We start from the raw sequence: 27,047 nt of genomic DNA on the forward strand, positions 1-27,047 counted from the left end.
TTAAACTCGGTCCGGATTTATTTTTGAATATGCCCAGATTCGTTTTCATTTCAAACTGTTTCTTATATATATATATATATATATATATATATATATATATATATATATATATTCGATGATTCTGCCCAGCCGACAGTGGGCTGCCCAGCCGACAGTGGGCTGCCCAGCCGATTGTCAGCTGCCTATAAAATTATTACCCAGCCGAAAGTTCGGCTGGGGGTGTATCATGACAGTGCCCAGATATTTTGAATCTGCCCAGCCGACAATCGGCAGGGCATTAACAGCTTGCAACAATGCCGAGCTGACCTGCAGTCAGCTGAGATTAAATCAGAATTTTTCTATCTACTATACACACTTTTCTTTTTGTTTTGAATCTACCTGAATTAACTTTTTTTTTTCTGTTTTGACATGGACCCAGCCCCAGCCGAACCGGTCAGTTGGGACTGGATAACATGCTGTTCTATCCCAGCCAACTGCGTCAGCTGGGACCGGACAACACTATCCCAAAAATCAGTGCCCATTTTCATTATCAGCCTGGTGCACTCGGCTGGATCTGCGGCGCAAACCAAGCCTGGCAAAACCAGACCAGCCTGACTATAAATACATATACATATGTATATATTTTTCATATGCATATAAAAGTGCTGCATGCATATTCGCATGCAACTCAGCTTGCATGCATCTACGGTTTCACTTGGTTTTGCACTTATGTACTCTCTTATACTTAGCTCAAGAACACATGTAACAGAAATCAAAATCAAAATTTCCCAATATGATATGCATGCATAGACAGAATTATTTTCTCTCATAAAATAACACACATCACTTACTTTTACATGGGGTTAATCATGAGAATCAATTTAGCATGGAACAAACACATATTGAACAACTTTTAACATCATTAAAATTTCTGTTTTATCGTGTAATTAAACATATACAAAATCTTGCTTGTGAAAAGATGCATAAAACCAAAACACATCCATGAAAATCGTTGTTCATCAACAATAAGCTTTAAAAGACCGCTTATACAATAATAAAAATTCTGTTTTAACATAGAACAAATATGTACATAAATTTTATTTTTGAAATAATGAAAAGAATAAAAAATACATCCATATAAATGCTTTTTCCATGGATTTTCATCAAATTATTGCATAAAAATCTAATCTATATCAATTTCTCACTTGATTCAAGAGCGAAAATCCATACTATGAATAAAAACTTGAAGAAAAACGATGGTGGAAGTTAAAACGTGGGTAAATGGTTGGAGATGGCCCAAACTCCTCTTCTTCCTCCTTTTTCTTCTCTTTTCCTCACTTTATCTCTCCTCCTTTTCTTCCTTCTCTTTCCCTTTTCTCTCTCTTTTTTGTGGTCTTTTTATAGGCCCTATAGGGGAGGACACCCCCCTTCTCCAACCCATCTAAAAGGGCTGCAGGGAGAGAACTCTCGTGAAAATAAAACTCTTTTATATGAGTTTTTCGAAAATTTTAAAACTCTTCAAGTTTGACTTTTCAAAATTTTGTTAAAAAAAACTTTTAGTCTCTCAAATCCTCTTGAACTCTTCCATAGGTGTTTAAAGGCTCTTTTAAGAGTCCTAAACAAACCCCAAAATAAATGATGCAGAGCATCCTGAAGATTCAAGCTTTGAAGATGAATTTGATCCAAATCCAATTTCCAAGACCCGATCTAGGATGTCATCCATGGCAGATCCAATCGTGCAGGACTATCTCGGTCCAATTGGATCTCTGCCAACCCAAATCCATATTAAATATCACATTTCAAATTCTGATTTATGTTGAGTTTATTTTCTTAGAGATTGTAATTTTGTTTTTCGATTCCATTTTGTCATATTAAGAAATCATATTAAATATGTTTTTATTTTTTTTAGATGCCAGATTCTATGGATCCAGATAGTTCTTGCTAGTGCCCTGTATGATTGTTTTGCGGCACTAGAGGGTATATGGAGTACTCAGGGTAGTTTTTTTTTCTCAATTTAGAAACCCAATGTCGTGAAGGGTTTTTAGATCAAAAGCATCATTTGGATCTTGGATCTTATCCAAGATCCACTTCAACCAAAGCCATAGATTGAGTCACCTTGGTTGGGCATTAATAACCTTCATGTGAATGTGGTTTGACCGTAGTAAGTCAAAAGGGCTGTTGGAAGACATAATGATTACTCTTTTTCAAACCTCACACATGCATTGGGCAAGTGGGTGGCAACCTTGGAAGAAAACCTCCATTGTGTGTGATTGGAGAAAGTGGGCGACATCATCATTGCACCTTCTTGAGAGTTTAAGACCCTCGTGGGGGTCGACCATGAGGTGGTGGTTGTTGTTTTGAGAAAAGAAAAAAAATTCGAAAATGGAGTGGAGAAGAAAGGATTGAAGGTTGAAGTCAGTCCCAGTATTTTGGCCGTATCTCCCTAGATACTGATCCAAATTGCATGATCTTTAGCTCGTTGGAAAGCTAAGATCCTGTTTTACAAGTTTGCTTTTTACCACGTGACCTGATTCGGTTCGGTTAAGTCGACAAAGTCCATGACAAGTTGCCTGTTGACAACATCAAGGATTTTTGTTAAGGATTTTGGCGAAGGAAGAGTGAAACTCGATTCGGGGTTGAATCCCTTGTTGGTGTGAATTCGTCCAGTGGCTGGATGAGATGTAATATAAAAAAAAAAAATTTTGGTTTGGGCCGGATCCGGATCCGACCTGGACCCGACCCGGGCCACCGCCCCTCGCTGTCATTAAAAGACAGCGAGGCAGGCGGGAGGAGGGTTACGAAACCCCCCTCACCGCCACTCGCTCTCTGTCTCTCCGTTTCTCTCTCTCGCTCGTCCACGGTCATCGACGCCGGCGACCCCCGACAGCCGCCGCCACCGACATCGGCGACCCCCCCTTTCCTTCCGGCGAGCTCCTCTTCGGCGAGCTTCCTCCGAAAACCCCCTGGTACTCCATCGCTTCCTCTTTCTCCCTCTTTTCCCTCTCCGTCTCTTCTCTCTCTCTCCCTCACTTCTCTGTGTGGCCACGGGAGGGGTCAAACCCCCTCCCTGTGCCCCCTTTTTGCAGGGGAGGGGCCCGACACCCCTCCCTGCTCTCCGTTATGGTAGGGGAGAGGGCTGAGCCTCCTCCCTTCTTCCGTTACGGCAGGGGAGGGGCTGAGCCCCCTCCTTGCTTCCGTTACGGTAGGGGAGGGGCCGAGCCCCTCCTCCCTGCCCCTTTTAGTTGCGCCAGCAGGGGCCATTGGCCCCTGCCTTTCCGTGTGCCAGCAGGGGCCGATGGGCCCCTGCCTTCCTTTTTGCGAGCCAGCAGGGGCTTATGGCCCCTGCCTTTCTTGTTGCCAGCTGGGGCCGATGGGCCCCTGCCTCTCTTTTTGCCAGCCAGCAGGGGCTTATGGCCCCTGCTTTTCTGTTTGCCAGCAGGGGCCATCAGCCCCTGCCTTGTTGCCAGCAGGGGCCGATGGGCCCCTGTCTTTCTTTTGCCAGCAGGGGCCATCGGCCCCTGCCTTTCTTTTGTTGCCAGCTGGGGTCGATGGGCCCCTGTCTTTCTTTTTGCCAGCAGGGGCCGATGGCCCCCTGCCCTTTGTGCGCGAGCCTATACCCTTGGCCGACAGGCCTGGGAAATCTTTGGAAGCTACATTGTGATGGGGACAAATCATTACAATTGTTGGTCTCCAACGAGGAATTCCTAGTAACGTGAGTCATCTGCTCGCATGGGCTACATCCCTCTTTTTGCAGCTAGAGTCATTTGATCCTGCCCCATCTTCTTTTCGAGTCAATTGGGACGGTTGGCCCCAACCCTATGTATCGAAAAAGTCGAGTCTTTGCCTTGCTTTTGCTTTTGTCAGAGTTTGCTTGTTAATATCGCATATTTGCAGCTACGACGGATCCCACTCGCGCTCCGCGACCCGAGCCGTCAATCGTGTACGTCCGCAGACGTCAGCAAGCTCGTAACCCTCCAAGGTAGGGGAAAATTGCACGGAAGACTTAGATAATTGAATTAAGTTCAATTGAACTAAAAGCGACCATTGAATGAATATATATACATATACAAATATATATATATATATATATATATATATATATATATATATATTTATATGAGTATCCACTTCACTCAAGGATGCGGTTTCGCAATCCTTGCCCTTTACCTTGCCGTCGCGCTCTGCGCTTAGGCTCTTGCTTTTGCATATGTGTTGGTATTGCCTTGCTAGTGCAGATGACGTGCAAGTTCTTGCTCTTTGCGGATGCCTTAAGGGCATCCTCGTGGAGGATGCAAGGAGCATTTACCACTCTCCCTCTTGCGACAAGAGTTTAGTCGGGAGCGAGCGAACTTCTTAGCGGGTGTTCTGTTGAGAAACCCGTATCCCGTCTATCGAGGCTGGTATCGAGTCATGCGAGACATGTAGATACCCCGATAGCGGATGTGATTCGAGATAATCACATGCATCATGTTGACACAAGGTACTGCTGTTTCAAAAGATAGAGTAAAGTTGATAAACTTTACATCTTTGTGAAACACTCCTGTTGAGGCTTCTATTGAGGAGCTATACCCCCTTTATCCTAGAGTACTTGTAGTCGTGCACAACACGTCTAGTACTGCGATGATCGGATGAGACGGTCGTGCGACCTCGAACAACGCTAAATGCAAACTGTTGTAATCACATAAATGGCCTCACATTCGCCTTCACAGGCAAGATGCTCGAGTGGTTTAAAGACCACAGCATAGAATAGGTCGTTAGTTAAGCAACCCCTAACGCACCCGTTCGCTTCTGGTTGTCTGTCAAGGGAGAGGACAGATCGGTACAAAACTCCAATGGACAGGTTGTTAACAACCACCCCACGGGCAAAGATCCGGCCTCCCCAGTCATTGGAGTTAGGGGAAATGGGCTACAATAGTTAGCTCAACACTTCTGCAGAAGTTGGATGCATCCGTGGCACTGCTTTTCAGCCTCTGGGGAATCCTCTCTCGGCTAAAGCCGTCCCCTTTGGAGCGGACTCAACTGGCTATTCGGGTTATTGAAAATACATAGAATAATAGACGCCCGAACTAGTCTCAGTTGTTTCTATGTTTTGCCTGCGCGTACCCGCAGGCCAGTAATATCGGAACATAAAGTCTGTTCACATTGGTTGCTGGGCCGTGAGACTCGCTTGCACCACCGACTCGCTTGCACTACTGATTCGCTTGCACTACTGATTCGCTGTACTACTGATTCGCTTGCACTACTGATTCGCTGTACTACTGATTCGTTGCACTACTGATTCGCTGCACTACTGATTCGTTGCACTACTGATTCGCTGCACTACTGACTTGCTTGCACTACTGATTCGCTTGCACTACTGATTCATTTGCACTACTTATTCACTTGCACTACTTATTCGCTTGCACTACTTACGCGTTTGCACTAGTTATCTGCATGCATTGCTTACCTGTTTAACTGCATATTTGCTTTAAACTGCGTAACCTACTGAATTAAATTACATAATTCAGTTCCTTGTAGTCTCTCTTGTGCACCTACTAGTTTTTCGCGAAACTAACCCATTCGATGGGTACAGGTGATGATTAGGTACACCACAGGCGATGGCGCGATGGCAAGATGGCTCCAAGACGTTCTTCTTCCTGCTCTTAGCTCGCGTCCTGTTGTTTGGGGTTTTGTATTTGGAGGCCTATGCATTCCTTCAGATCTTCTAACACTAGTTTCTTCAACATTTATTGATTGATTATATCTTTCAAGTACACATGAATGCTCCCAATTATCTCGTCAAGAGTATTGTAGGAGTTTATAAGATGATTCTCTTTCTTGACTTGAGTCATTATTGGGATATCCGAATTTTGTACTATTTGGAGAACTTCTTAAATGAAAGTGGCTTTTCCAAGTGTTTGCAAGTAGCATGTGTTGTGCGTTTTGGTTCTTTTAGATAACGCGCTCAAAGTTGTCAGCTTGCCTTTTTGAAATTAATAAAAGTATAGTTTTCCGCTGATTTCGTAAACCATCTCTGAGATGAAGAGATTCCTTTTTAGTCTCTTGTCTGTTTTTTTCGAAAGGTTTGCAAGCTTGAAATTTTGGGGTGTTACATGAGAGCTGCAGGAGTCACATCCATGGTGGAGAACTCTGTGTGAAGAATCCTTGCAAACAATCAAGTTTTCAAATAACTTGATACTTCAAATACTCAATACACAAAATAAATGCACAATGTTTATAAGCTTTACACCACAAAAGAAGTGCAATAAATGCACAGTGTTTATAAGCTTTACACCAAAGAAAGTGCAATAAATGCACAGTGTTTATAAGCTTAAGGAAACAACTCCTTACTCTAATACATGCATACAATGGGCTCACATAGCCCTTATTTATAAGCAAACTTAAGAGACGTTCGGCTATTCCCAACAACTCTTATTAGAGACGTTGGGAATCAGCCCAACGTCTATATTTTTAAAACTGTGTACATAGTCAATGGCTGACTGTTGTACACTGTACACAATGAGCCACTGACTGTGTACAAAAACGTTATATAAAAAAACAAAAATAAGAAATGAAAAAAATTATAAAAATAAAAAAATAAAAAAATAAAAAGGAGGAATTACAATTATATTAAAAAACATGAATATGCGTAAAATGTAGAAATGACTAAAATACCCCTACAACCAATACAATAAAGAAATATATATTTTATATATACAAGTAGATGAATACATATACATCTATGAAATATATATATGTATATGTATCTTCTTTTATATATATAAAATATATATAGAAAATACATTGTCTTATAAATTACAATTTAACACTCTGCTACCTCAAAACCTCGACGAGCTGATGTGGGTGCTGGTTGCTACCTAGCTGCCTCGTCCATCTTACCGACGAAGTTTGCATTCGTTGAACTCTCTCATTTTGTAGTTCCAACTTGATGATTGTTTCTTATTTCTGGCATCTAGCTAGTACTTGTTCATGATATGGAATGAATGCCAGATTTTTTTATGTTCATATGGATTCTTGAAAGTTGATTTACATCTTGTAGTTTGTAGTTGGACGAATTCGGTTTCTGTCAAAACAAAAAATTGGATTCCCGGTTCTGGAGTTGTCAGAGACAACTTCAAAGAATCAACTGTATCTGCTAAGATATGTGAAAACTGCCCTTGATTGACATACTTTGTCGAGAAAACCGAGAAGGAATGGAGGCGAAGAGGAGAGAGAGATGAACTTGGCTATGCTGGAATCGACAGCCAGAAGTTTTTTTTTTGCTCTGCTGCACTAATCCTTCATTAACAATAATAGGGTTTACAATTCTTTTTACATGGACAAAACTGTCCTGTATAAGTAATATATATTACATCTATATACAAACTCGTGTCGGATATGGATCCTCTACTGGATCCATATTCTAATACCTTCCCTCAAGTTGTGCATGGGAGTGACCCATGTGCAACTTGTTCTTCAAATACCAAAAATGGTTCCTGATGAGACCTTTTGTGAACATATCAGCGACTTGGTCTTCTGAAGATACATAAACCGATTCAATCTCTTTGTCCGCTATCTTTTGTCTAATGAAATGTTGGTCAATTTCAATATGCTAATTCTGACTGTGATGAACATGATTGAATGCAATTTGTCTAACACTTCTATTATCACACATGAGAGTCAAACTTGAGATATTTTCTCTCATCTCAGTAAGTAAATGCCTAATCCAGGTCACTTCAGCAATCGTCTACGCATGAGGTTCTTGCCACATGGATGATCGTTGATCGTACACGAGGAGGGCATGGCAGAGGCAGGGGAGCTCCAGTCCAGGGTGGACGTGAGTTACTACCTACACCAAATTCCACTATCAGTTTTTTTCCCGCACACTCCACAACAAAATGGAATTGTTGAACGCAAACACAGACATATTGTGGAAAGTGCAATGAGTATAATGCATGGTTCCAACTTGTCTATTAGTCTTTGGACAGAAGCTTTTCATACTGCCACTCATGTGATAAATCGTCTCCCTATGCATATCCTTGAAAATCGGTGTCCCTATTATGTTCTCTTTGGTGTACATCCCGATTATGATGAGTTACGAGTTTTTAGATTCACATGTTATGTACATATCGATAAATCCATGAGAACTAAATTTCAGGTCAAAGCCTCTATATGCCAATTTGTAGGTTATGCAGATGAACACAAGGGTTACTGGTGCTATGGTCTTGCCGGTAAAAAGATCAAAATCTCCATAAATGTTGTTTTTGATGAAAATAGTTTTCTGGGGAATAAAGCAAACAATCGTGAACATATTGGCACAACTGCTAATTGGTATGATCCATGGCTCAGTGCTGAACTTATTTCACACACTGCAGAACATACTTCCTTGGATCCTGAAAGCATACATGATGAGACGACATCAGATAAGGTATTGGAAACAGAATGTCTGAGATACAAAGGAAATGTCTATACTATGCGACCCAGATAGCAAGCAAATGTACCTGTTGGAGAACACGTGGCATTTCCCAACGACAGAGAAGCACCAAGAAGATCAGGCAGGATAAGGCATCCTATTGAAAAATGGGTGAGTTATGATAACTTTTCTGTGGATTTTCAAATCTTTCTATCAAAGATTGAAAAACACGAGGAACCACTTGGGTTTTGTCAAGCCATTCAATCCAACAAATGGATTGAAGCGATGAATGAGGAGATCGAGGCACTTCATGAGTGTCAAACATGAGAGATAGTTGGTCGCCCCCCAGATAAAAATGTTATTAACTCAACACAAATACACTCTTGATCTTCTAGCCAAAGTAGGAATGACAGAGTGCAAACCACTGCCAATACCCAACGTTGTCAATCAAAAACTCAGTCTTTGTGATGGTGAACTATATCCTGACGCAGGCAAATATCGCAGTTTAGTGGGCATGTTACAGTACCTCACTTTTACTAGACCCGACATTGTATATTCCGTAAATCAAGTATCTCAGTTTATGCATGAACGTAAAACTGATCATATGGATGCCGTCAAACACATTATTCGTTACTTAAAAGGCACGGTGGGTGATGGACTCACATATGCACAATCTTTATGGGAAACACCAAAACCTGACATATTGGCCTATACAGATGCAGACTGGGCAGGGGACCCAGATGAGAGAAGGTATGTTTCAGGATACTGTGTTTTTATTGTTAGAAACCTTGTCTCATGAAGTAGGAGAAAACAAAAGGCCGTGGTGAGATCTAGCACAGAGGCAGAGTATAGATCTATGGCAGATACCACAGCAGAAGTGACCTGGATTAGGCATTTACTTACTGAGATGAGAGAGAATATCTCAAGTTTGACTCTCATGTGTGATAATAGAAGTGTTAGACAAATTGCATTCAATCATGTTCATCACAGTCAGAATTAGCATATTGAAATTGACCAACATTTCATTAGACAAAAGATAGCGGACAAAGAGATTGAATCGGTTTATGTATCTTCAGAAGACCAAGTCGCTGATATGTTCACAAAAGTTCTCACCAGGAACCGTTTTTGGTATTTGAAGAACAAGTTGCACATGGTTCACTCCCATGCACAACTTGAGGGAGGGTATTAGAATATGGATCCAGTAGAGGATCCATATCCGACACGAGTTTGTATATGGATGTAATATATATTACTTATATAGGACAATTTTGTCCATGTAAAAAGAATTGTAAACCCTATTAATGTTAATGAAGGATTAGTGCAGCAGAGCAAAAATAAAAAAAAACTTCTGGCTGCCGATTCCAGCATAGCCGAGTTCTTCTCTCTCTCCTCTTCGCCTCCATTCCTTTTCAGTTTTCTCGATAAAGTCTGCCAATCAAGGGCAGTTTTCACATATCTTAGCAGATACAATTGATTCTTTGGAATTGTCTCTGACAACTCCAGAATCGGGAATTCAATTTTTTTTTTTGACAGAAACCGAATTCGTTCAATCACAAACTACAAGATGTTAATCAACTTTCAAGAATCCATATGAACATAAAAACATCAGGCTTTCATTCCATATCATGAACAAGTACTAGCTAGATGCCAGAAATCAGAAACAATCATCAAGTTGGAACTACAAAATGAGAGAGTTCAACGAATGCAAACTTCGTCGGCAAGATGGATGAGGCAGCTAGGTAGCAACCTATGTCACATGGGTGCGGGTGCGGCTCAATTTCAAAAAATTTGGACAGGGGGACACGGGTATATGTATATATATATATTTTAAAAAATATATCTATATATATATTTAAAAAAAATATATCTAAAGACTGTACTAAGCAGCACAGTCTTGGTAAAGACTGTGCAAGTGTGCAGAGCACAGTCTTGGTAAAGACTGTGCTCAACACAGTCTGGTAAAGACACAGTTTTTAGGACTGTGCAGAGCACAGTCTTTGGTAAAGACTGTGCTCAGCACAGTCTGGTAAAGACAGTCTTGGTAAAGACTGTGGAGAGCACAGTCTGGTCAAGACTGTGCTCAGCACAGTCTGGGTTCTAAAAGTATATATATTTTTAAAAAAATATATAAAAGATAATTTTTTTAGTTTTTATACATTTTTTGTCCTAAAAAATAGACAAAAATAGACTCAGTCAAAGTTGACCGAGTCCAAAAAGTGGACGGACTCAGCCTCGACTCGTTGACCGAGTCCGACTCGGCATTGACCAAGTCCGAGCAGAGTCCGCAGCCGCACCCGTGTCGGGGCGTGTCGACTCGGGTGCGGCGCCTCCTTAGCCGAGTCCGTGTGACATAGGTAGCAACCAACATCCACATAAGCTCGTCGAGGTTTTGAGGTTGCAGAGTTCTCCACCATGGATGTGACTCCCGCAGCTCTCATCCAGCGACTGGACGAATTCTCACCAACAAGGGATTCAACCCCGAATCGAGTTTCACTCTTCCTTCGCCAAAATCCTTCACAAAAATCCTTGATGTTGTCAACAGGCAACTTGTCATGGACTTTGTCGACTTCACCGAACCGAATCAGGTCACATGGTAAAAAGCAAACTTGTAAAACATGATCTTAGCTTTCCAACTAGCTAAAGATCATGCAATTTGGACCAGTATCTAGGGAGATACGGCCAAAATACTGGGACTGACTTCAACCTTCAAACCTTTCTTCTCCACTCCATTTTCGGATTTTTTTTCTTTTCTCAAAACAACAACCACCACCTCGTGGTCGACCCTCAAACTTTACGTGGGGAGGACAGAAGTTTGGAAATACAAAAGTAAGGTTTCCAAGTCTTCATTAGGAATCATTATTTTTATAGCATATCAAAGAATTTTTGCAACTATCAGCCTTCAGTTGTCTTTAATGGTGATCATTCTCAAGCACCTTCATTGACTATCTCCATGATGTATCAACGATACTCTTCCATCTCATCTTTAAGAACCTGTGGAACAAACCAGAGAGCTCCGAGTATACAAGGAAAATATCTTTGTCGAATATAATTTAAAAATAAGAATATAATTTTTCAAACAAGATATATTGAATCAACCGATTTTTCAAGAAATCATAACATTGATCATGAGAAAATTTGATTATTTAAAGAGCATATGATTCATTAAAAAGAGATAAAGCAATGTTATAAAAAATATTGTACGCATTTCAATCATGCATCATATGAAAATGTCGTCAAGAAGATCAAGTTCAAAGACAACTTGATAAACCTACTATATTCTTTAGAGAAAGCTATGTGCACAAGGGCACAAGAGATTGCTCAGAAAGGAGCGAACATGCACAAAGATATAAAAAAAAGTTCTTCATTGAAAGAGAGTAATCATCACGAAAGATTTAGAAAGAGCTAATTAACTTCATGCATACAATTATGTGAAATTATATATGCATCATGCAAATAAAGCATTTTTATTGCACATGAAACAACAATAAAAGTTTAACTATTTGTATCAATAAAAAAACATGAATTTAATATAACTAATCCAAGCCCTTTAGTTATGAACCAATCATCCCTATCATAACAATACATAAGTGTTTATGTAAGGGACACACAAAACCCTTAAGATGATTCACAAAAAGACTCATAATATAAAGATTACGCGAAAATGCTTGGAGTTTTTATCTATATACATTTTTCACAAAAAGTTTAGAAATTTCAAAGAGAGATTTTAAAAAAACTTATATAAGGAAAAATAAAATTTACAAATCAATACCAATTTATGAAAAATTATATTCTCACAAATATCAAGAAGTGATATTTTACAAACTTTAATAATGCAATGCAAGATGTATGAAATTATTTCATTCAATCATTTCTCATAGAAGAGAAGATCAGTTACACAATTTTGAATAGATTAAAAAATTTCAAACATTTGAACGAGTAAATTAGAGCATCAGTTTAATCATTACAAGGAATCACCTCATAGTTCTCCAAACCTCAAATATCAAGTGTATCAGCGACTAGACCAAGAGCATAAACAACATGCCATTAAAGGGCTAAAGACACACACACATAGGTGTGTAAAAACACTTCTTGTCTATCTATAATGACACTTGAAACAAGTGTATCAGCGACCAAAACAAGAACACCAAGCCAACAATAGGCTAAAAATTACACACGAAAGTGTGAATATCTCTTGTCTACATATAGTGACACTCAAAATCAAGTGTACCAACGACTAGAACAAGAGTACAAAGCTGACAATCAGCTAAAAATTACACACGAAAGTGTGAATCAACATCTCTTGTCTACATATAATGACACTTAAAACAAGTGTATCAGCTACTAGAGTAAAAATACAAAGCCAACAATGGGCTAAAAATCACACACGAAGGTGTGAATAAACATCTCTTGTCTACATATAATGACACTTAGATAAGAGGCATAAAAAGAAAAAGACAACCGAGGTAAAAAAGCTTGTAATAGAAACACATTAATGCAATCATTATCAATTTTAATCAAATTTCGAAACACCATGGTTTTAAAAAAATAGATAGCCATCACAGATACACCTAATTAAAAGCATCCATAATAAAATCAATGGCCAAAGAACAAATGAGTGATACAACCCACTCAGAGATCACATAATTGTCAGTTAGAGTCAAACTACAAGTTGACAATCTAAAATGACATAACACGAAGTGCATATAACTCACCCCAATGGACATCTCTGATTCAATAATAACAAGGCCAAGAAGATTGATGTATCATATAAAAAGTCTCTGATGGACAACACAAATGCCATAATAAGGCAATAAATACTCACGGAAAACATTTTTCAAACAAAATACCGATTTGAAAAACAAAGCTTCAACTCAACTTCAATAATGATAAACTTGGACTCATATGCTCATGTGATTATATACGCATGCCATGAAATGGTGGTCTTCCATGAATGCATGAAGAACTCACAAAAAGGTGTCTATTGGAGACACTATAAGCATGATCCTTGAAAGGGTATAAATAGAAGAACACTTAAAAAATAATTAATATTTTATTCATACACATGAGCCGTGGTGTATGTTGTTTGCTGATGATATTGTTTTGATTGATGAGTCTAGAGTTGGGGTTAATGCTAAGTTAGAATTATGAAGACAAACATTGGAAGCAAGAGGTTTTAAGTTGAGTAAGAGTAAGACAAAATACATGGAATGTCGGTTTAGTCAGCAACGAAGTAGTGATGAGAGTGTAATGAAGCTTGGTGAGCAAGAAATACCGGTGGATGATTGTTTCAAATATTTGGGATCTATCATTCAAAAGTATGGAGAAATTGATGGAGATGTAAATCATAGGATAAAGGTTGGGTGGATGAAATGGAATAGTGCAACTGGAGTGTTGTGCGATCGTAGAATGCCTTGCGGTTGAAGGGAAAGTTTTATAGGACGACTATTAGGCCCGTTTTACTATATGGTACGGAATGTTGGACTGCCAAGAGACATCATATTCAAAAAATGAGTGTAGCTGAGATGCGTATGCTTAGATGGATGTGTGGAAATACAATAAAAGATAAGATTCGGAACGAGGAGATACGTAAGAAGGTAGGCGTTGCACCCATTGAAAATAAGATGAGAGAGAATCGTTTACGGTGGTTTGGACATATTCGGCGAAGGCCTAATGATGCTCCAGTGAGAAGGATGGAGAAATGGGAAAATATATTAGTTAAAAGAGGTCGGGGTAGGCCTAGGAAGACTTGGATGGAGATGATAGGAGAGGATATGAATGCTTTGAACCTCACTGAGGACATGGCATTGGATAGAAATGATTGGAGGAGAAGGATTCATGTGGAAGACCCAGAATGATTTTCTTTGTTGGTTCATATCGCCGACCCCAATTGTTTTGGGATGAAGGTGTAGTTGTTGTTGGTGTTGTTGTTGTATATATATATATATATATATATATATATATATATATATATATATATATATATATATATATATATATATAACGATAAAGAAAATAAGTTATAGATAACTATATGTATAACGATAAAAAAAATAGATGTTTTTCTCATGCATAATGCATGAGCTAAATAACACAAAGGATACTTAAGAAATGTAAAATTCATACCGAGTAAATCCAAGGAGAAGAGAAGAAAGGAGAGGTAATAAATATTTCACCGCCTTCTCAAATTTTGAATGACACATCTCGATACACCAAAAGAAAAGCTTGATCACAACCGGGCTCTGTTAGGAAATAGGTGAAAGTACAAATAACAAATGATAACACTTGAAGGTCCAATAATGGACAAGAAAACACAAGCACTTAAAGTGCAAATAAACAAACCCACAAAGGGAAAATTACATGCACATAAAGTGCAAATATATAAACCCACAAAGGGGTAATGCCAAAATGCTAAAAAGAAATAATTTTATTAAGAGAGTGTGAGAACTCTATACAAGAATGAGGGGTAACACCTCTTTATATACAAGGCAAAGGAGAGATTGAGGGAGCATTGGGGCTCTCCGCAATAGAGTCGTAAGGGAGCCCCAACGGTCATATTTATGATCGTTGGGGACCCCAACGACTCCGTTTGCGGGGTCCCCAATTATCCAATAAAATGGATAAAAAAAGAAAAAGGAAAAATAAAATAAGAAAAAAGGAAAAACCTAAAGTTGTAAACAACTTCTATTACATGTGAAAAGGCCAAAATACCCCTATCGGGTATTTTGGATAAAACAGAAAAATAGATACATATATACATATATATATTTAACAAAAGCACCCCTATTTATACACAAAAAAGTAGAGAAAAAGGGAGCCATTGGGGGCTCCCACATGTAGTCGTTGGGAGCCCTTAACGACTATGGTGTGGGACCCCAATGTATTACAAATAAGAATTAAAAAGAAAAGGAAAAAAATAAAAAAGACTAAAATCTAAATGATTTATTACAATAGTTGTTTCTAGAAATAACTATGTGAAATGACCAAAATACCCCTATCGGGTATTATATATATTTATACATATATTTTAACACCTCCCTCAAACTTTATGGGGAGATGACCGAAAGTTTTCCAAAAAGAAAAATAAAACGGAGAGCAGGAAGAGCTTTAGTGAAGAAATCCGTCAACTGATATTCTGATGTGACATATGGCAAGTAACCGTACCTCTCAGATATTTGTCGCGTACGTAATGACAGTCCATCTCTATATGTTTGGTGCGCTCATGTAAGGTGTGATTACTGACAATGTAAATGACACTTTTGTTATCGCAGCATAGCTTTGAAGGACCGAAGATGTCGGCACCCATATCTTTGAGAAGACTTCGTAACCAAACAAGTTCTATAGTGGTAGTTGCCATAGCCCGATATTCGACTTCTATAGAGGATAGCGAGATTTTCTGTTGCTTCTTGCATCTCTAGGCAATCAGAGAATCTCCTAAAAAGACACAAAAAACAATAGTTGAGATTCTATTATTAGGGTTTCCTCCCCAATCATCTTCAGTATAAGCAAGTAAATTTAATGAAGAGGATTGAGATAAAAATAGCCCTTTAGTGATGGTATTCTTGCGGTATCTTACGATTCTTAGGACAACACTCATGTGGACAGATATAGGAGCATGCTGAAATTGGCTAGCAGAGTGAACAACATGAGCAATGTTTGGTCTGATAATGGTCAGATAGGTGAGAGACCCAATGAGTTGTTTGTAGGGTGCGGGATTTTCTAGAAGAGTTCCATCCTCCAGTCTTAGTTTAGCATTGACCACTTCAGGAGTTTTCACCTTTTTATCAATTGAAATTCCAGACTTAGTACATATATCTGCAACAAGTTTCATTTGAGAGAGAATATATCCACGAAAAGAATATGCAACTTGAATTCCTAAAAAGTATCTCAAGAATCCATAGTCAGACATATCAAAATTATTTTTAAATATATTTTTAACATTACGAACACCAATTTGATCATTCCCTATTATAATCATATAATCTACATAGAGTAGAAGAATAAATCCTAAGTCAGACATATCAAAATTTATTTTTAACATTACGAACGCCAATTTGATCATTCCCTATTATAATCATATAATCTACATAGAGTAGAAGAATAACAATACTAGTTCCTGTATTTTTCAAAACAAGAGCAGTGTCATTATAACATGAACGAAAACCCAGACTAGTCATGACATTACTAAATCTATCATACCAAGCCTTGGGAGCTTGCTTAAGACTATATAGTGCTTTTAAAAGTTTAAGAGTTTTTTCCTGTTCAATATTAAATCCCGGCGGAGGATCCATATAGACTTCTTCATTTAGGTTTTCATTAAAGAAGGCATTTTTAACATCCAATTGATATATATGCCATTTTTTAGTTGATGCTACTGCTATTAGGTCCTAATACTAGTCATTCTAGCCACGGGTGCAAAGGTTTCCTCATAGTCAATACCATATTTTTGTGAATAGCCTTTAGCTACTATTATTGTTTTATAACGTTCTAAAGTTTCATTACTTTTAGTTTTAACTTTAAAAACCCACCGGCATCCAATAGGTTTCTTTTTAAGAGGAAGTTTAACTATTTCCAAGTGTTGGCTTTCTTGAGAGCATTTAATTCTATGTTCATTACTTCAATCTAATTTGGTATATTTTTGGCTTGATTATAATGTACGGGCTCATGATGGGAGTGTAAAGCTATTAAGCAAGCCCTATAATTAGGTGTTAGGGTTTCGTATGACACAAACCTATTTGGTATAATAGATTCTCTAGTAGATCGTCTAAGAGAGGATTCTTCTAGAGATTCATTATTTTGAGAGAATTTTTCTAAGGCACTAATGAGTTTATTGTGCTCCCGCTTGGTATAAACTTGAAGGTTTTTGTCAATGATGTCATCAGTACTTGATGATGCTTTATTATTAGAATTTTCATGATATGGATCATCTATTAGTTCAAAATGATTCAATGAATCATCATTAGTATGTATATTCCAGAGTTACCGGAAGCGCCTAGGAGTAAGGGGAAGCGCGCTTCCCCAATACGTGCTTCAGAAGCGCGAAACGTCGCACTTTCGAAATGCGTGGGGAAGCATCCCCCTTTTTTGGAAAGCGCACTTCCCATTTATGGGAAGCGCGCTTCCCCCACGCTTCCCCATTTTTTTCATTTTTTTCGCTTTCCCCTCGCTTCCGGTTCGCTTCCTAGGTTGCTTCTGAGACGGTTCATAATTTTCTTCTAAGTGGACCCACGCTTCCCCGCTTCTTAAATTTTTCAAAGTGCCTCGATTCTCGCTCTCGCTTCCCGTATTGCTTCCCGCTCTCGCTTCCTCGACTGGTAACTCTGGTATATCCTCCGTAGGAGAAAGATCATACAAAAACATATAGTCAATTTCATCTTTCTTATCAAGATTTTCAAAACCATTTTCATCTTCTAAGAAGGTCACATCTTTGAAAACATAAAGTTTGTTATTTTTGAAATCAAAGCATCTATATCTTTTTTGATTTTCACAGTATCCAAGAAAAACACATTCAAGCTTTTGGAGACAACTTATCTCTTTTATATAAAAGAACAAAGCATTTACAACAAAAAATATGCAGGTGATTGAAGTCTGGTGCCATGTTGAGGAGTTTTTCATAAGGAGAGACATTTTTCAAATTGGATGATGGCATACGATTTATTAAATAAGTGGAAGTTAAAACGACTTCGTCTCAAAATTTTTTAGGGATATTTTTAAAAATAAGTAGTGTTCTAGCGGTCTCTATAATATGCCTATGTTTTCTTTCTGCTAGCCCGTTTTGTTGAAATGTTCTAGGATACAATCTTTGATGCCAAATTTCATTTTGTTTTAGATAGTTTTATAAATCATTGGATAGATATTCACCACCCGAATCAGATCTAAGAATATGTATATTACTTTGAAATTGATTTTTAATTTTTATGCAAAATTCTTTAAAAAAGAGAAAACTTTCGATTTAAGATTAAGAAAATAAATCAACACATATTTAGTAAAATCATCGATGAATGTTACATAATATGAATAACCACCCTTAGACATAACCAGAGATAAACCCCACACATCCGAGTGCACAAATTCAAAAGGTCTTGTTGAAATAAATGTTTTAGTTAGAAATGGAATAAATTTTATTTTTTCAAAAATACAATCTTTATAATTCATATCATTTTCTTTACAAAATTTATTCCCAAAAGGAAAAAGATACACTTTTGAGTAGCTTGGATGTCCAAGTCTTCTATGCCAAGTTTCAATGCTTTTGTCTTAGACATAAGTACAAAAAGAGTTTGAAGAAAGAATCAAATGATCCATGAAGTATAGGTTTCCCTTCCCATGGCCTTGCCCAATCTGCTTCCTGGACTGAAGATCCTGCACAAAGCAACCATTAGATGATAAATATATTTCACATGTATGGTTGGCAATTTGGGAGACCGAAAAAAGGTTTAGGTTCAATTTTGGAACAACTCTAACTTTTGGAACAATTTATTTTTGAGAATTTTTGGGATCTAGTGTTCCTATGCTCTTTATTTGTAAAAGTTTCATCGATCGTAGAGACACGAGATGTTTTTGAATTGGTGCATACATTGGTAAAACATTTTCGCGAGGAGTCATATGAAAAGATGCTCCAGAATCTCAAATCCAAGAATACGTACCGAGTGGTGATGTGGAGGCAATGTCGGCACCCGATGTAGAGGAGGTAGCTTTGAGAATTCGTTGAAGAGCCATGGAAATTTGTCCAAGTATTTCTTTAAGATATTTATTCTTGCCTTCATCTTCCTTCTTGATGGTTGATTCTTCAACGAAAGCAACCTTTGGCTTGAAAGTTCCATTTAATTTGGGGCAAGCGGGTTTAATTTGACCTGGCTCATAAATGGCAAACAATCATCTTTTTACCTCCACCATAGTTATTATTGTTGGTGTAGTTACCTTGCCTCCCAAAGTGTGAGGGTTTATATGTTTTAACATTGTTGCCGGGTTTAGACATAGCTAAGACCTCATTAAAACTCTTACTCATGCCAAACCGAGTTTCTTTTTGAGTAATTTCGACAATAGCATCTTCCAATGGAGGAAAAGTGGATCTATGAAGAAGAGAGGATCTTATTTGCTCAAATTCGAGATGAAGCTCAAATAGAAATTGAAACAATTTTTCTTGTTCCATTTATTTTTGCCTAAGTTCCACATCCTCAATGGCCACCCACTTAAGCTCTAAAAATGCTAATTCATCCTATAGAGAATTTAAAGCACTATAATAATCTTGAATGCTCAAATCACCTTGTTTTGTGGTTCTTACTTTTTCTTGCATAAAATAAGCTCTTGTAAGATCTTTTTTTGGGTATACATACCCTTTATAAAGAACCAAGCCTCATTGGCTTTATGAAATTTAGCTATATTAGCATATACTTTGAGTTCAACGTTATTCATGAACCATGCAAGAATTTTTGCACGATTGCTCTCCTAATCTTCCACCTTTCTTTGATGTTTTTCAATGGCCTTGAGGCGAACATCTCCCTCAAGAGATTTTTCTTGTCCTACTTCTATCTTGGTGAGCTTTAGTTGAGGTTTCAGAATAAAACCCATTACATAACCCCAAAGTTTTTTTCCTTTGAGATTATTCTCTATTGCGGATTCCACATGTAATTCTTGCCATTGAGTTTGAATGAGCGATCAATCTTGGATTCCATTGCACAGATAGGATATGAGAGGAAAGAGGGAGTGCGTTGTCACAACCTTAACTCCAAGAACCGTATGGCTCTGATACCATGTAATGAAGTATGCGGAAATGTAGTACAAGAATGATTGATGCACAAAATCATAAGAGAGAAATAGAGAAGAAGTCCATTAAGGGAAAATACAAGAGGCCTTTAAAAGGCTACACATAAAAAAGTATAAGATCTTTATTGAATGAGAGCTAAAAAACTTAAAGAATACAACGGGGAAACACCCTTATTTATACACAAAAAAGTGGAGAAAAAGGGAGCGATTGGGGGCTCCCACATGTAGGCGGTGGGAGCCCCCAATGGTCATATTTATTACCGTTGGGGGGTCCTAACGACTATGGTGTGGGACCCCAATGCATTACAAATAAGAATTAAAAAGAAAAGGAAAAAAATAAAAAAGACTAAATTCTAAATTATTTATTACAATATTTATTTCTAGAAACAACTATGTGAAATGACCAAAATACCCCTATCGGCTATTATATATATATTAACAACACCATAGTATCCAACTTGGAGTGCTAAAAGAAAAAAATTCAATCCAACAAATGAAACTGTCAAGTTTTCACAAACCATAAAGTCATACTTTGTGTCAAAATATGAAGTCTAATGCAAATTAACTTGTAACAATGAGCGTGGAATTTAAATGGTCCAGTTTCTGAATCCTTGGTTTCAGCAACAAAATCTTCTTCAAGATAGGTGTAATCTGAGGGCTTAGAATGATAAACCATTGTGTTTATTACCAACAAATGGTTGAGAAGGCAAAAAATCACTATAATCATGCTTTGTGGGATGTACCAGGGGTCAGGGGGGATTGGTCAACCCAATTGGTAGACTGATAGACCAAAGGTTTCTAACAAGCAGGTGGGGTGCAGTCTTGCAGTTAGCAACAATGCCAGTATTCAACAAGAACCTGCACTTGAATGGTGCAATAACTGAGTTATTCCTGATTATGCCTTTTCAGCTTTAGGAGAAAAATGGAGCTGCTTGTTTTGTAGGGTATCTGGTCATGCAAAGAATATTTTCGACCATCAATTATACAACTAATCATTTTGTTACGCAAGAAATAGATGTGTTCTATGTTCTTGTCTCCATCCGGGACTTTAGGATCCTAAGTTTGTAATTACCATCGTATGTTATACTTTCTCAAAACAGTATAAACAATTTATATTTTATAGCGTTGTCCTCGACTTCAAGCTGTTAATTAGCCACTAATCCAGCTATGTCTCCATAATTGTTTCATCATAGGATGTTGGGAGGAGCCTTCCTGATGATGGTAATGGGATTTTTTTCTATATTTGTAGAACAAAGAACTGCAGATATTAGTTCATCCAGTCCATGGGACTGGTTTATCTAGTGAATATTAATCAGGGTTCTTCATTTTTATAATACAAAACAAGGATTCTTACCTGCGTTGATCAACATGTATTTGAACATACATTGAAGTGGCATCCGGGAAAGCCATGAAATGGCATTACAACATTCTTGCTCATGGTAAACAATTTTATTTTCCAATTTCACAATATCAAAATATCAATTACTAATCAGATACCTTGGTTTTAGTAGTACTGTTCATCTTTTGTTGTATTTCTTTCATTTTCCATCTTAAAATGATGTACAAAAGCTAGTTTTGCTTTTGTGCTTGAAACTTTGTGTTCAGTTTTACCTCCTATTTCCTTTTTGTTTTCACATTATAAATTGCTGACTATCTTTGTATTCTATTTTATTGCTATTATTACTGTTAAAAGAATTGTTTCTTTTTGTCAGATGTTGAGCTGTTGCATGCCATTGGTAGCAATAATCCTGATGTTATCAGATTCCTTCTGGTTATGACCACATGTAATACTGTTATACCTCTCAAAAGGTGCTTGCATAATTTTCTTGGCTTAGTCATGGTTCTGTGGTTGGGCTATTAATTATCCAAATGGCTTTTTGTTCTCATTGAACTCATTTGAATGATTTCAGCAACGATGGATCTGTGTCTTACAAGGCCCAATCACAGGATGAGGAGGCTCTTGTTCATGCTGCTGCTCAGTTGCAAATGGTTCTCTTCAGTAGAACTGGAAATATGCTCCGTATGAATTAACACCTGGGTGACATTGATTGCATTATTTTTCTTGTTTCTGAGGATTTGGCTGATAACTACTTGTTGCTGCTGGGTGCCTTGCCTGCAGAGATCAACTTCAATGCTTCAGTTATTCAATATGAGATATTGGACACTCTTGAGTTTACTTCCGATAGGAAGAGAATGTCAGTAGTGGCCAAGGATTGTCAGAGTGGGAAGATAGTGCTTTTGTCAAAAGGGGCAGATGAAGCAATTCTTCCATATGCACATTCTGGTATACCCCATTGGTATAAGTAATCTTTAAATTGCAATTGCTAAGAAATGAAATTATGCTTATTTCCTGTATTTAACTACTTAAGTCAGTCCTACCATTGATTTGGATATATTATGCAAGTTCAGAACTTTGTTGTTTTGTCTGACTTGTATCGAACCAGGTTGAATGGTTCTAGTCTTAAGTTAGGCTTACCAGATAGCTAGCACTAGCAGAATCTCTTATTTGTTTCTGGACATTGCGGTGTTGCATATTTACTTCACTTTTATATATGTGAATAGCTTCTGTAATTTGACTTTCTTGGTATGCTGCGTCTGCCGTATTGGCATTCTATGTTCTATTTAGTGAATGCACATAAGTATCCGTTTTGTGAATAGACAAAGACACTACTCTTTGTGTCCCATTCATGCCATATTGAAGCTCAAGCCATCTTTTGTCCTTGAGACTCTTGGTCATGCTATATGTATAAATGTAGTCATATGGGCATATGGAATCTTTTATTAATATTTCTGTGATATGTATTTGACAGGTGATAGTTTTAACTTTTAACCAAGGTTGTAAGTATCTTATCGTTACCAATATCGGTTGGGCCCAAATTAAGATGCATATCATATCATATTGTATCGTAAAAAATCATAAATTTTTAATAAAAAAATTCTAAAAATTCTAAAAAAAACATGAAGAAATAGAAAATTTTTAAAAAATTCTAAAAAAAAATTTAACACATGAAACAACGATGAATTGCACAAAATACAACCATAAAACCACATATGAAGCATTTATGTCTCTATGAGCTGCATAAGACATCATCAAACATCAACTATCTCACAAGAACAATGCAAAATATTAAATATCTTTCAATTAAGAACATGCCACATGACTCATACTTTCATATTACATAAACAAAAACAAAATAACCAAGTTTATGAATACTTAACAGTTAAATAAAAAAGTTTTTAAAAAATATACCCTCAATTATCATCATCATCATCATCTTCTTCTCCTCCTCCTTCGACATTCACATCGTCTCCAATGTACGTGGGTTTCTTCATTATCTACCTTCTGTGCTCATTCCATGTTGATCCATTGAATGTCCTCTTCATTTATAATGTTTGCTTCTTCTTGAACCCATGTATCCAATACATAAAAAAAATTCAAATTAATGGGATCAAATTGCTCTTTTTGCATCCTTGATGATAACTTTTCTACTAAAAAGATGACATGAACAAATTAAAATTAGTTGTATTTTGTATTATATAAAAAACTTTAAATAAATACATGAAAATGATAAATACACTTTATAAATTTATGTACCTTTGCCTCAGGCGTAAGTTGTAGCAAACGTAGACGAGGTCATTGAGCCTTTTGTGCTCTAATCTATTAATTTGTATGTATTTGCTCAAAGACACTCCAGTTTGTCTTGTATCCACTTGTACTACACGTTTGACTAATAATGCGAATGCCAAAAGCTCTCAAATTTGTGTGAAATTCTATAAGTTTTAGTTCCCCTCTGCTTGTCTATCAAAGTCATAAGATCGTATAGATGGCTTGTTCAGACTCTCCTTCAATATTCCTGCCGTTCATTGTATTCCATGGTTTCCTCCATTAAAAAGAAAAGAAAAGGGTTAAGCATATATAATGTAAAAGAACTTGGAAGTGCCTGTTATTGTATCTTCATTTCTAGCTTACTGCATGCATATTGTTGTGCGTGGTACCAAGGATGTATTTTCCATGCTCTGTAGTACATTAGGATGGTAGCATGATATTTTAGACTATCAAATGCTTAACTTAATACCGACTGAAAACATTCTTTCAGGGCAACAGGTAAGGGCTTTTGTTGAAGCAGTGGAGTGTTATGCACAATTAGGGTTGCGGACACTCTGCTTGGCAATGCGAGAATTGTCAGAAGATGAATATAGAGAATGGTCCTTGATGTTTAAAGAGGCTAATACTGCCCTAGTTGATAGGGAGGTAAGATGCTCAGCTTTCCTTTTTTCCTTTTTTTCTTCTTTACCTTTTGGTTTTGGGGCAAGTGACTTATTTTTCATCAAATTTTGGCTTCTGTGATGTTTTGAGCTGTATGATGTTATCATATAGTTTGTCAATGAATATAAAATATTTGCTTTCAGTGGCGACTTGCTGAAGTTTGCCAACGATTGGAGCACAGTCTGGAGGTTCTTGGGGTTGCTGCAATAGAAGATCGTTTACAGGTGATTTCATTTTCCTTCACTGCTTCATTACTACTAAAAATCACTTTTGTCTTGCATTCTTTTTATAGTCCCAGGCACTAGGCTTTGGTCCTTTGGATATGTTCATGCAAGAGCTTGGTTTGCGGCTCCATTTAAGTAGCTTGCCTTTCTTTTCTTTTGGGTACCATCTCAGGAGGGGGTTCCGGAAACAATCAATTTACTTCGGAAGGCTGGAATCAACTTTTGGATGCTGACTGGTGATAAACAAAATACCGCCATTCAGATTGCACTCTCGTGTAACTTAATTTCTCCTGGTTAGGCATATTTCTTCTTTAATTCTTTCTTTGATTTTTTTCATGAACTCTGTTAAATAATTTTGGACCTAAAGAGGAGCAGATGGTGCCCACAAGGGCCTAAACATCTGGCTAGGTTGATTGGCTTAAGGCATTCAAATTGAAGGACATTGCGAGTTTGATACCCAGGGTGCGCATCCCTTAGCACAAGCACAAAGTTAACGGGAAACTATACCCGGTGGGGCTGGGGGGAGTACTCATGGAGTTTTACACCAAACGCTGAAACAGCACCATGGTCAATGTAGCACATCTCGGCCCATAATGGGATGTCTGATTCATAATGTTGGTTTCCTCTCGTAGTAAAAAAAAAAAAAAGAAAAACAAAAAAGAAAGAGGGTCAGTTGGTGGCAAAGTGCTGAAGTATTTTCCTCTTCTTGGCATTAGATGACTTACCTAAAGAAGAATTATATATTGATGTATAATTAGTAAATTAGAACCTTTATCTGAAAGCAGCGTGCCCGCATGTGGATGATTCTGTTATCTGTTGTTATTTTTCAAATCATGCTAAAAATGGAATTTTGTACCTTATCATGTGGTCAATGTTGCAGATAACAGTAGCTCCATACATGTATGGATGTCGTGTGTATGTAAATGCATATATGTGCATGCATGTATACATTTTTTTTCTTAACTACGACCTGGCAATAATTTTAGTATTTTGTGTCCCAATGAACCATTCGGAGTACCATTTGTTTACCTTTTCTGCATTTGGTAATGTTTTGAATGGCCATGAGAGTAACCTAAATGTATTGGCTTAACATATGCTTTTTGAGTGTTGGTTGCAATAAAATGATGGGCATCAGGTCTTTCTTTTCTGTTCTTTCCACTTGTCTCAGTGGGCATTGTCACATTCAGAATTGAACTACCTGCTAAACTTTATTACTTGACATTTAGCAATGACTATTAATTGTCGTTAGTATGTTAACATCTTCTGTAAAAAGGCTTCTCATGGAAAAATTGCTCAAAGAATCGCTCAGGATCTTTGGTCTCCACATGGATCCAATGAGAAAATTGGATCGTTCTTATGCTTCCCAATAAAAAAACTGAATTTAATTCAGACTTAATAATAGTGGATGTTTTTGAGAAATGTAATGTAGTGTATTATGATTGTTGGGTAATACTCATGTATGTACTTTCTTGTATTTATAAGGGCATTTTTTTACTTTAGCTTAGAAAGTGTGTAGCAGTCAAAGTAAGAGGTCCAAATCAGTCCAAGTTGTATTAGTTGGTTGGAGACTGAGGGTCAGCCCCTGTATGTTTCCTTAATGAAGTTTCCTTAGTTTTTCTTCTCCATTGCTCTTCTTTATATTGCTCACCATTTGATTTGATATGGTATCAGAGCCATATCAGATTAAAGGAGGAGATTGAGGCTGCATTTTGGAGGGTGAGGAGGCTCCATTCACACTCTGCATTGGGATTTGCACACAGAGGTGCTGATGTTAGCAGGAGCATAAGGCTTGTCAGAATTTGGTCGTTTGAGTTAGGGATTTATCAGATATTGATTTTAGAAGTTCTCTGAATAAAAAATTATCATAACCAAAGCTGTTTTGGATTTTTAGTGGATCTTTGACCTAACGGTGACCCTATTCCTGAAATCTGCTCATTTTAACCTCATCAGTGGTTTTTTGATGGTCCAGAAATTGCTGTTTGGGTTGTTTTTGAGTGTAAAATCTGTTAACATCTTTTTTGCAGTGAGATCTGATGATTTGACTGAGTTTTCATTAAAGGTAGTAACTTAAGGTTGGGTATCAGCATCTATTGTGGGTACTGAAATAGGGCTGATTGTGTTTTGTGAATGCATCTACAGTAATGGACCTATTCTGATTGTAGTTTCAAGTACTAAAAGGTTATTAAGAAGTTTTATGTGATTCTTGGTGTTGTGTGTCTATTGAGACCCTTGTGTAACGACCCCAACTGACCCTCGAAAATAGTGATTTTTTTAAACAATTGCAGAAAATCTCTCCAGGACCCGGGTTACATCACAAATTTAATATAACCATTCCACAAACCATTCCATGCATAGAGTCAATAATAAATCAAACTTCATTAATTAAATCAATAAGTCGAATTTTCAAAATAAAAAAGTTGACTCG

At 37.5% G+C, this 27,047-nt stretch overlaps 1 protein-coding gene across 2 annotated transcripts in view; it reads left to right on the forward strand.

Annotated features, from left to right (window-relative positions):
* Positions 1-27,047, forward strand: part of LOC149834557 (phospholipid-transporting ATPase 2-like) — a 220,273-nt gene that overhangs the window by 122,183 nt on the left and 71,043 nt on the right. For both annotated transcript variants that reach the window (XM_090011481.1, XM_090011482.1), the window contains exons 11-16: positions 21,844-21,940; positions 22,042-22,151; positions 22,251-22,415; positions 24,229-24,383; positions 24,542-24,622; positions 24,795-24,915. In XM_090011481.1, coding sequence (XP_089867607.1) covers positions 21,844-21,940; positions 22,042-22,151; positions 22,251-22,415; positions 24,229-24,383; positions 24,542-24,622; positions 24,795-24,915 — 729 coding nt within the window. The remainder of the gene's footprint in view (positions 1-21,843; positions 21,941-22,041; positions 22,152-22,250; positions 22,416-24,228; positions 24,384-24,541; positions 24,623-24,794; positions 24,916-27,047) is intronic.

Source organism: Nuphar pumila, chromosome 6, assembly GCF_984573655.1.
Source record: "Nuphar pumila chromosome 6, dmNupPumi1.hap1.1, whole genome shotgun sequence".
NCBI lineage: Eukaryota > Viridiplantae > Streptophyta > Magnoliopsida > Nymphaeales > Nymphaeaceae > Nuphar > Nuphar pumila.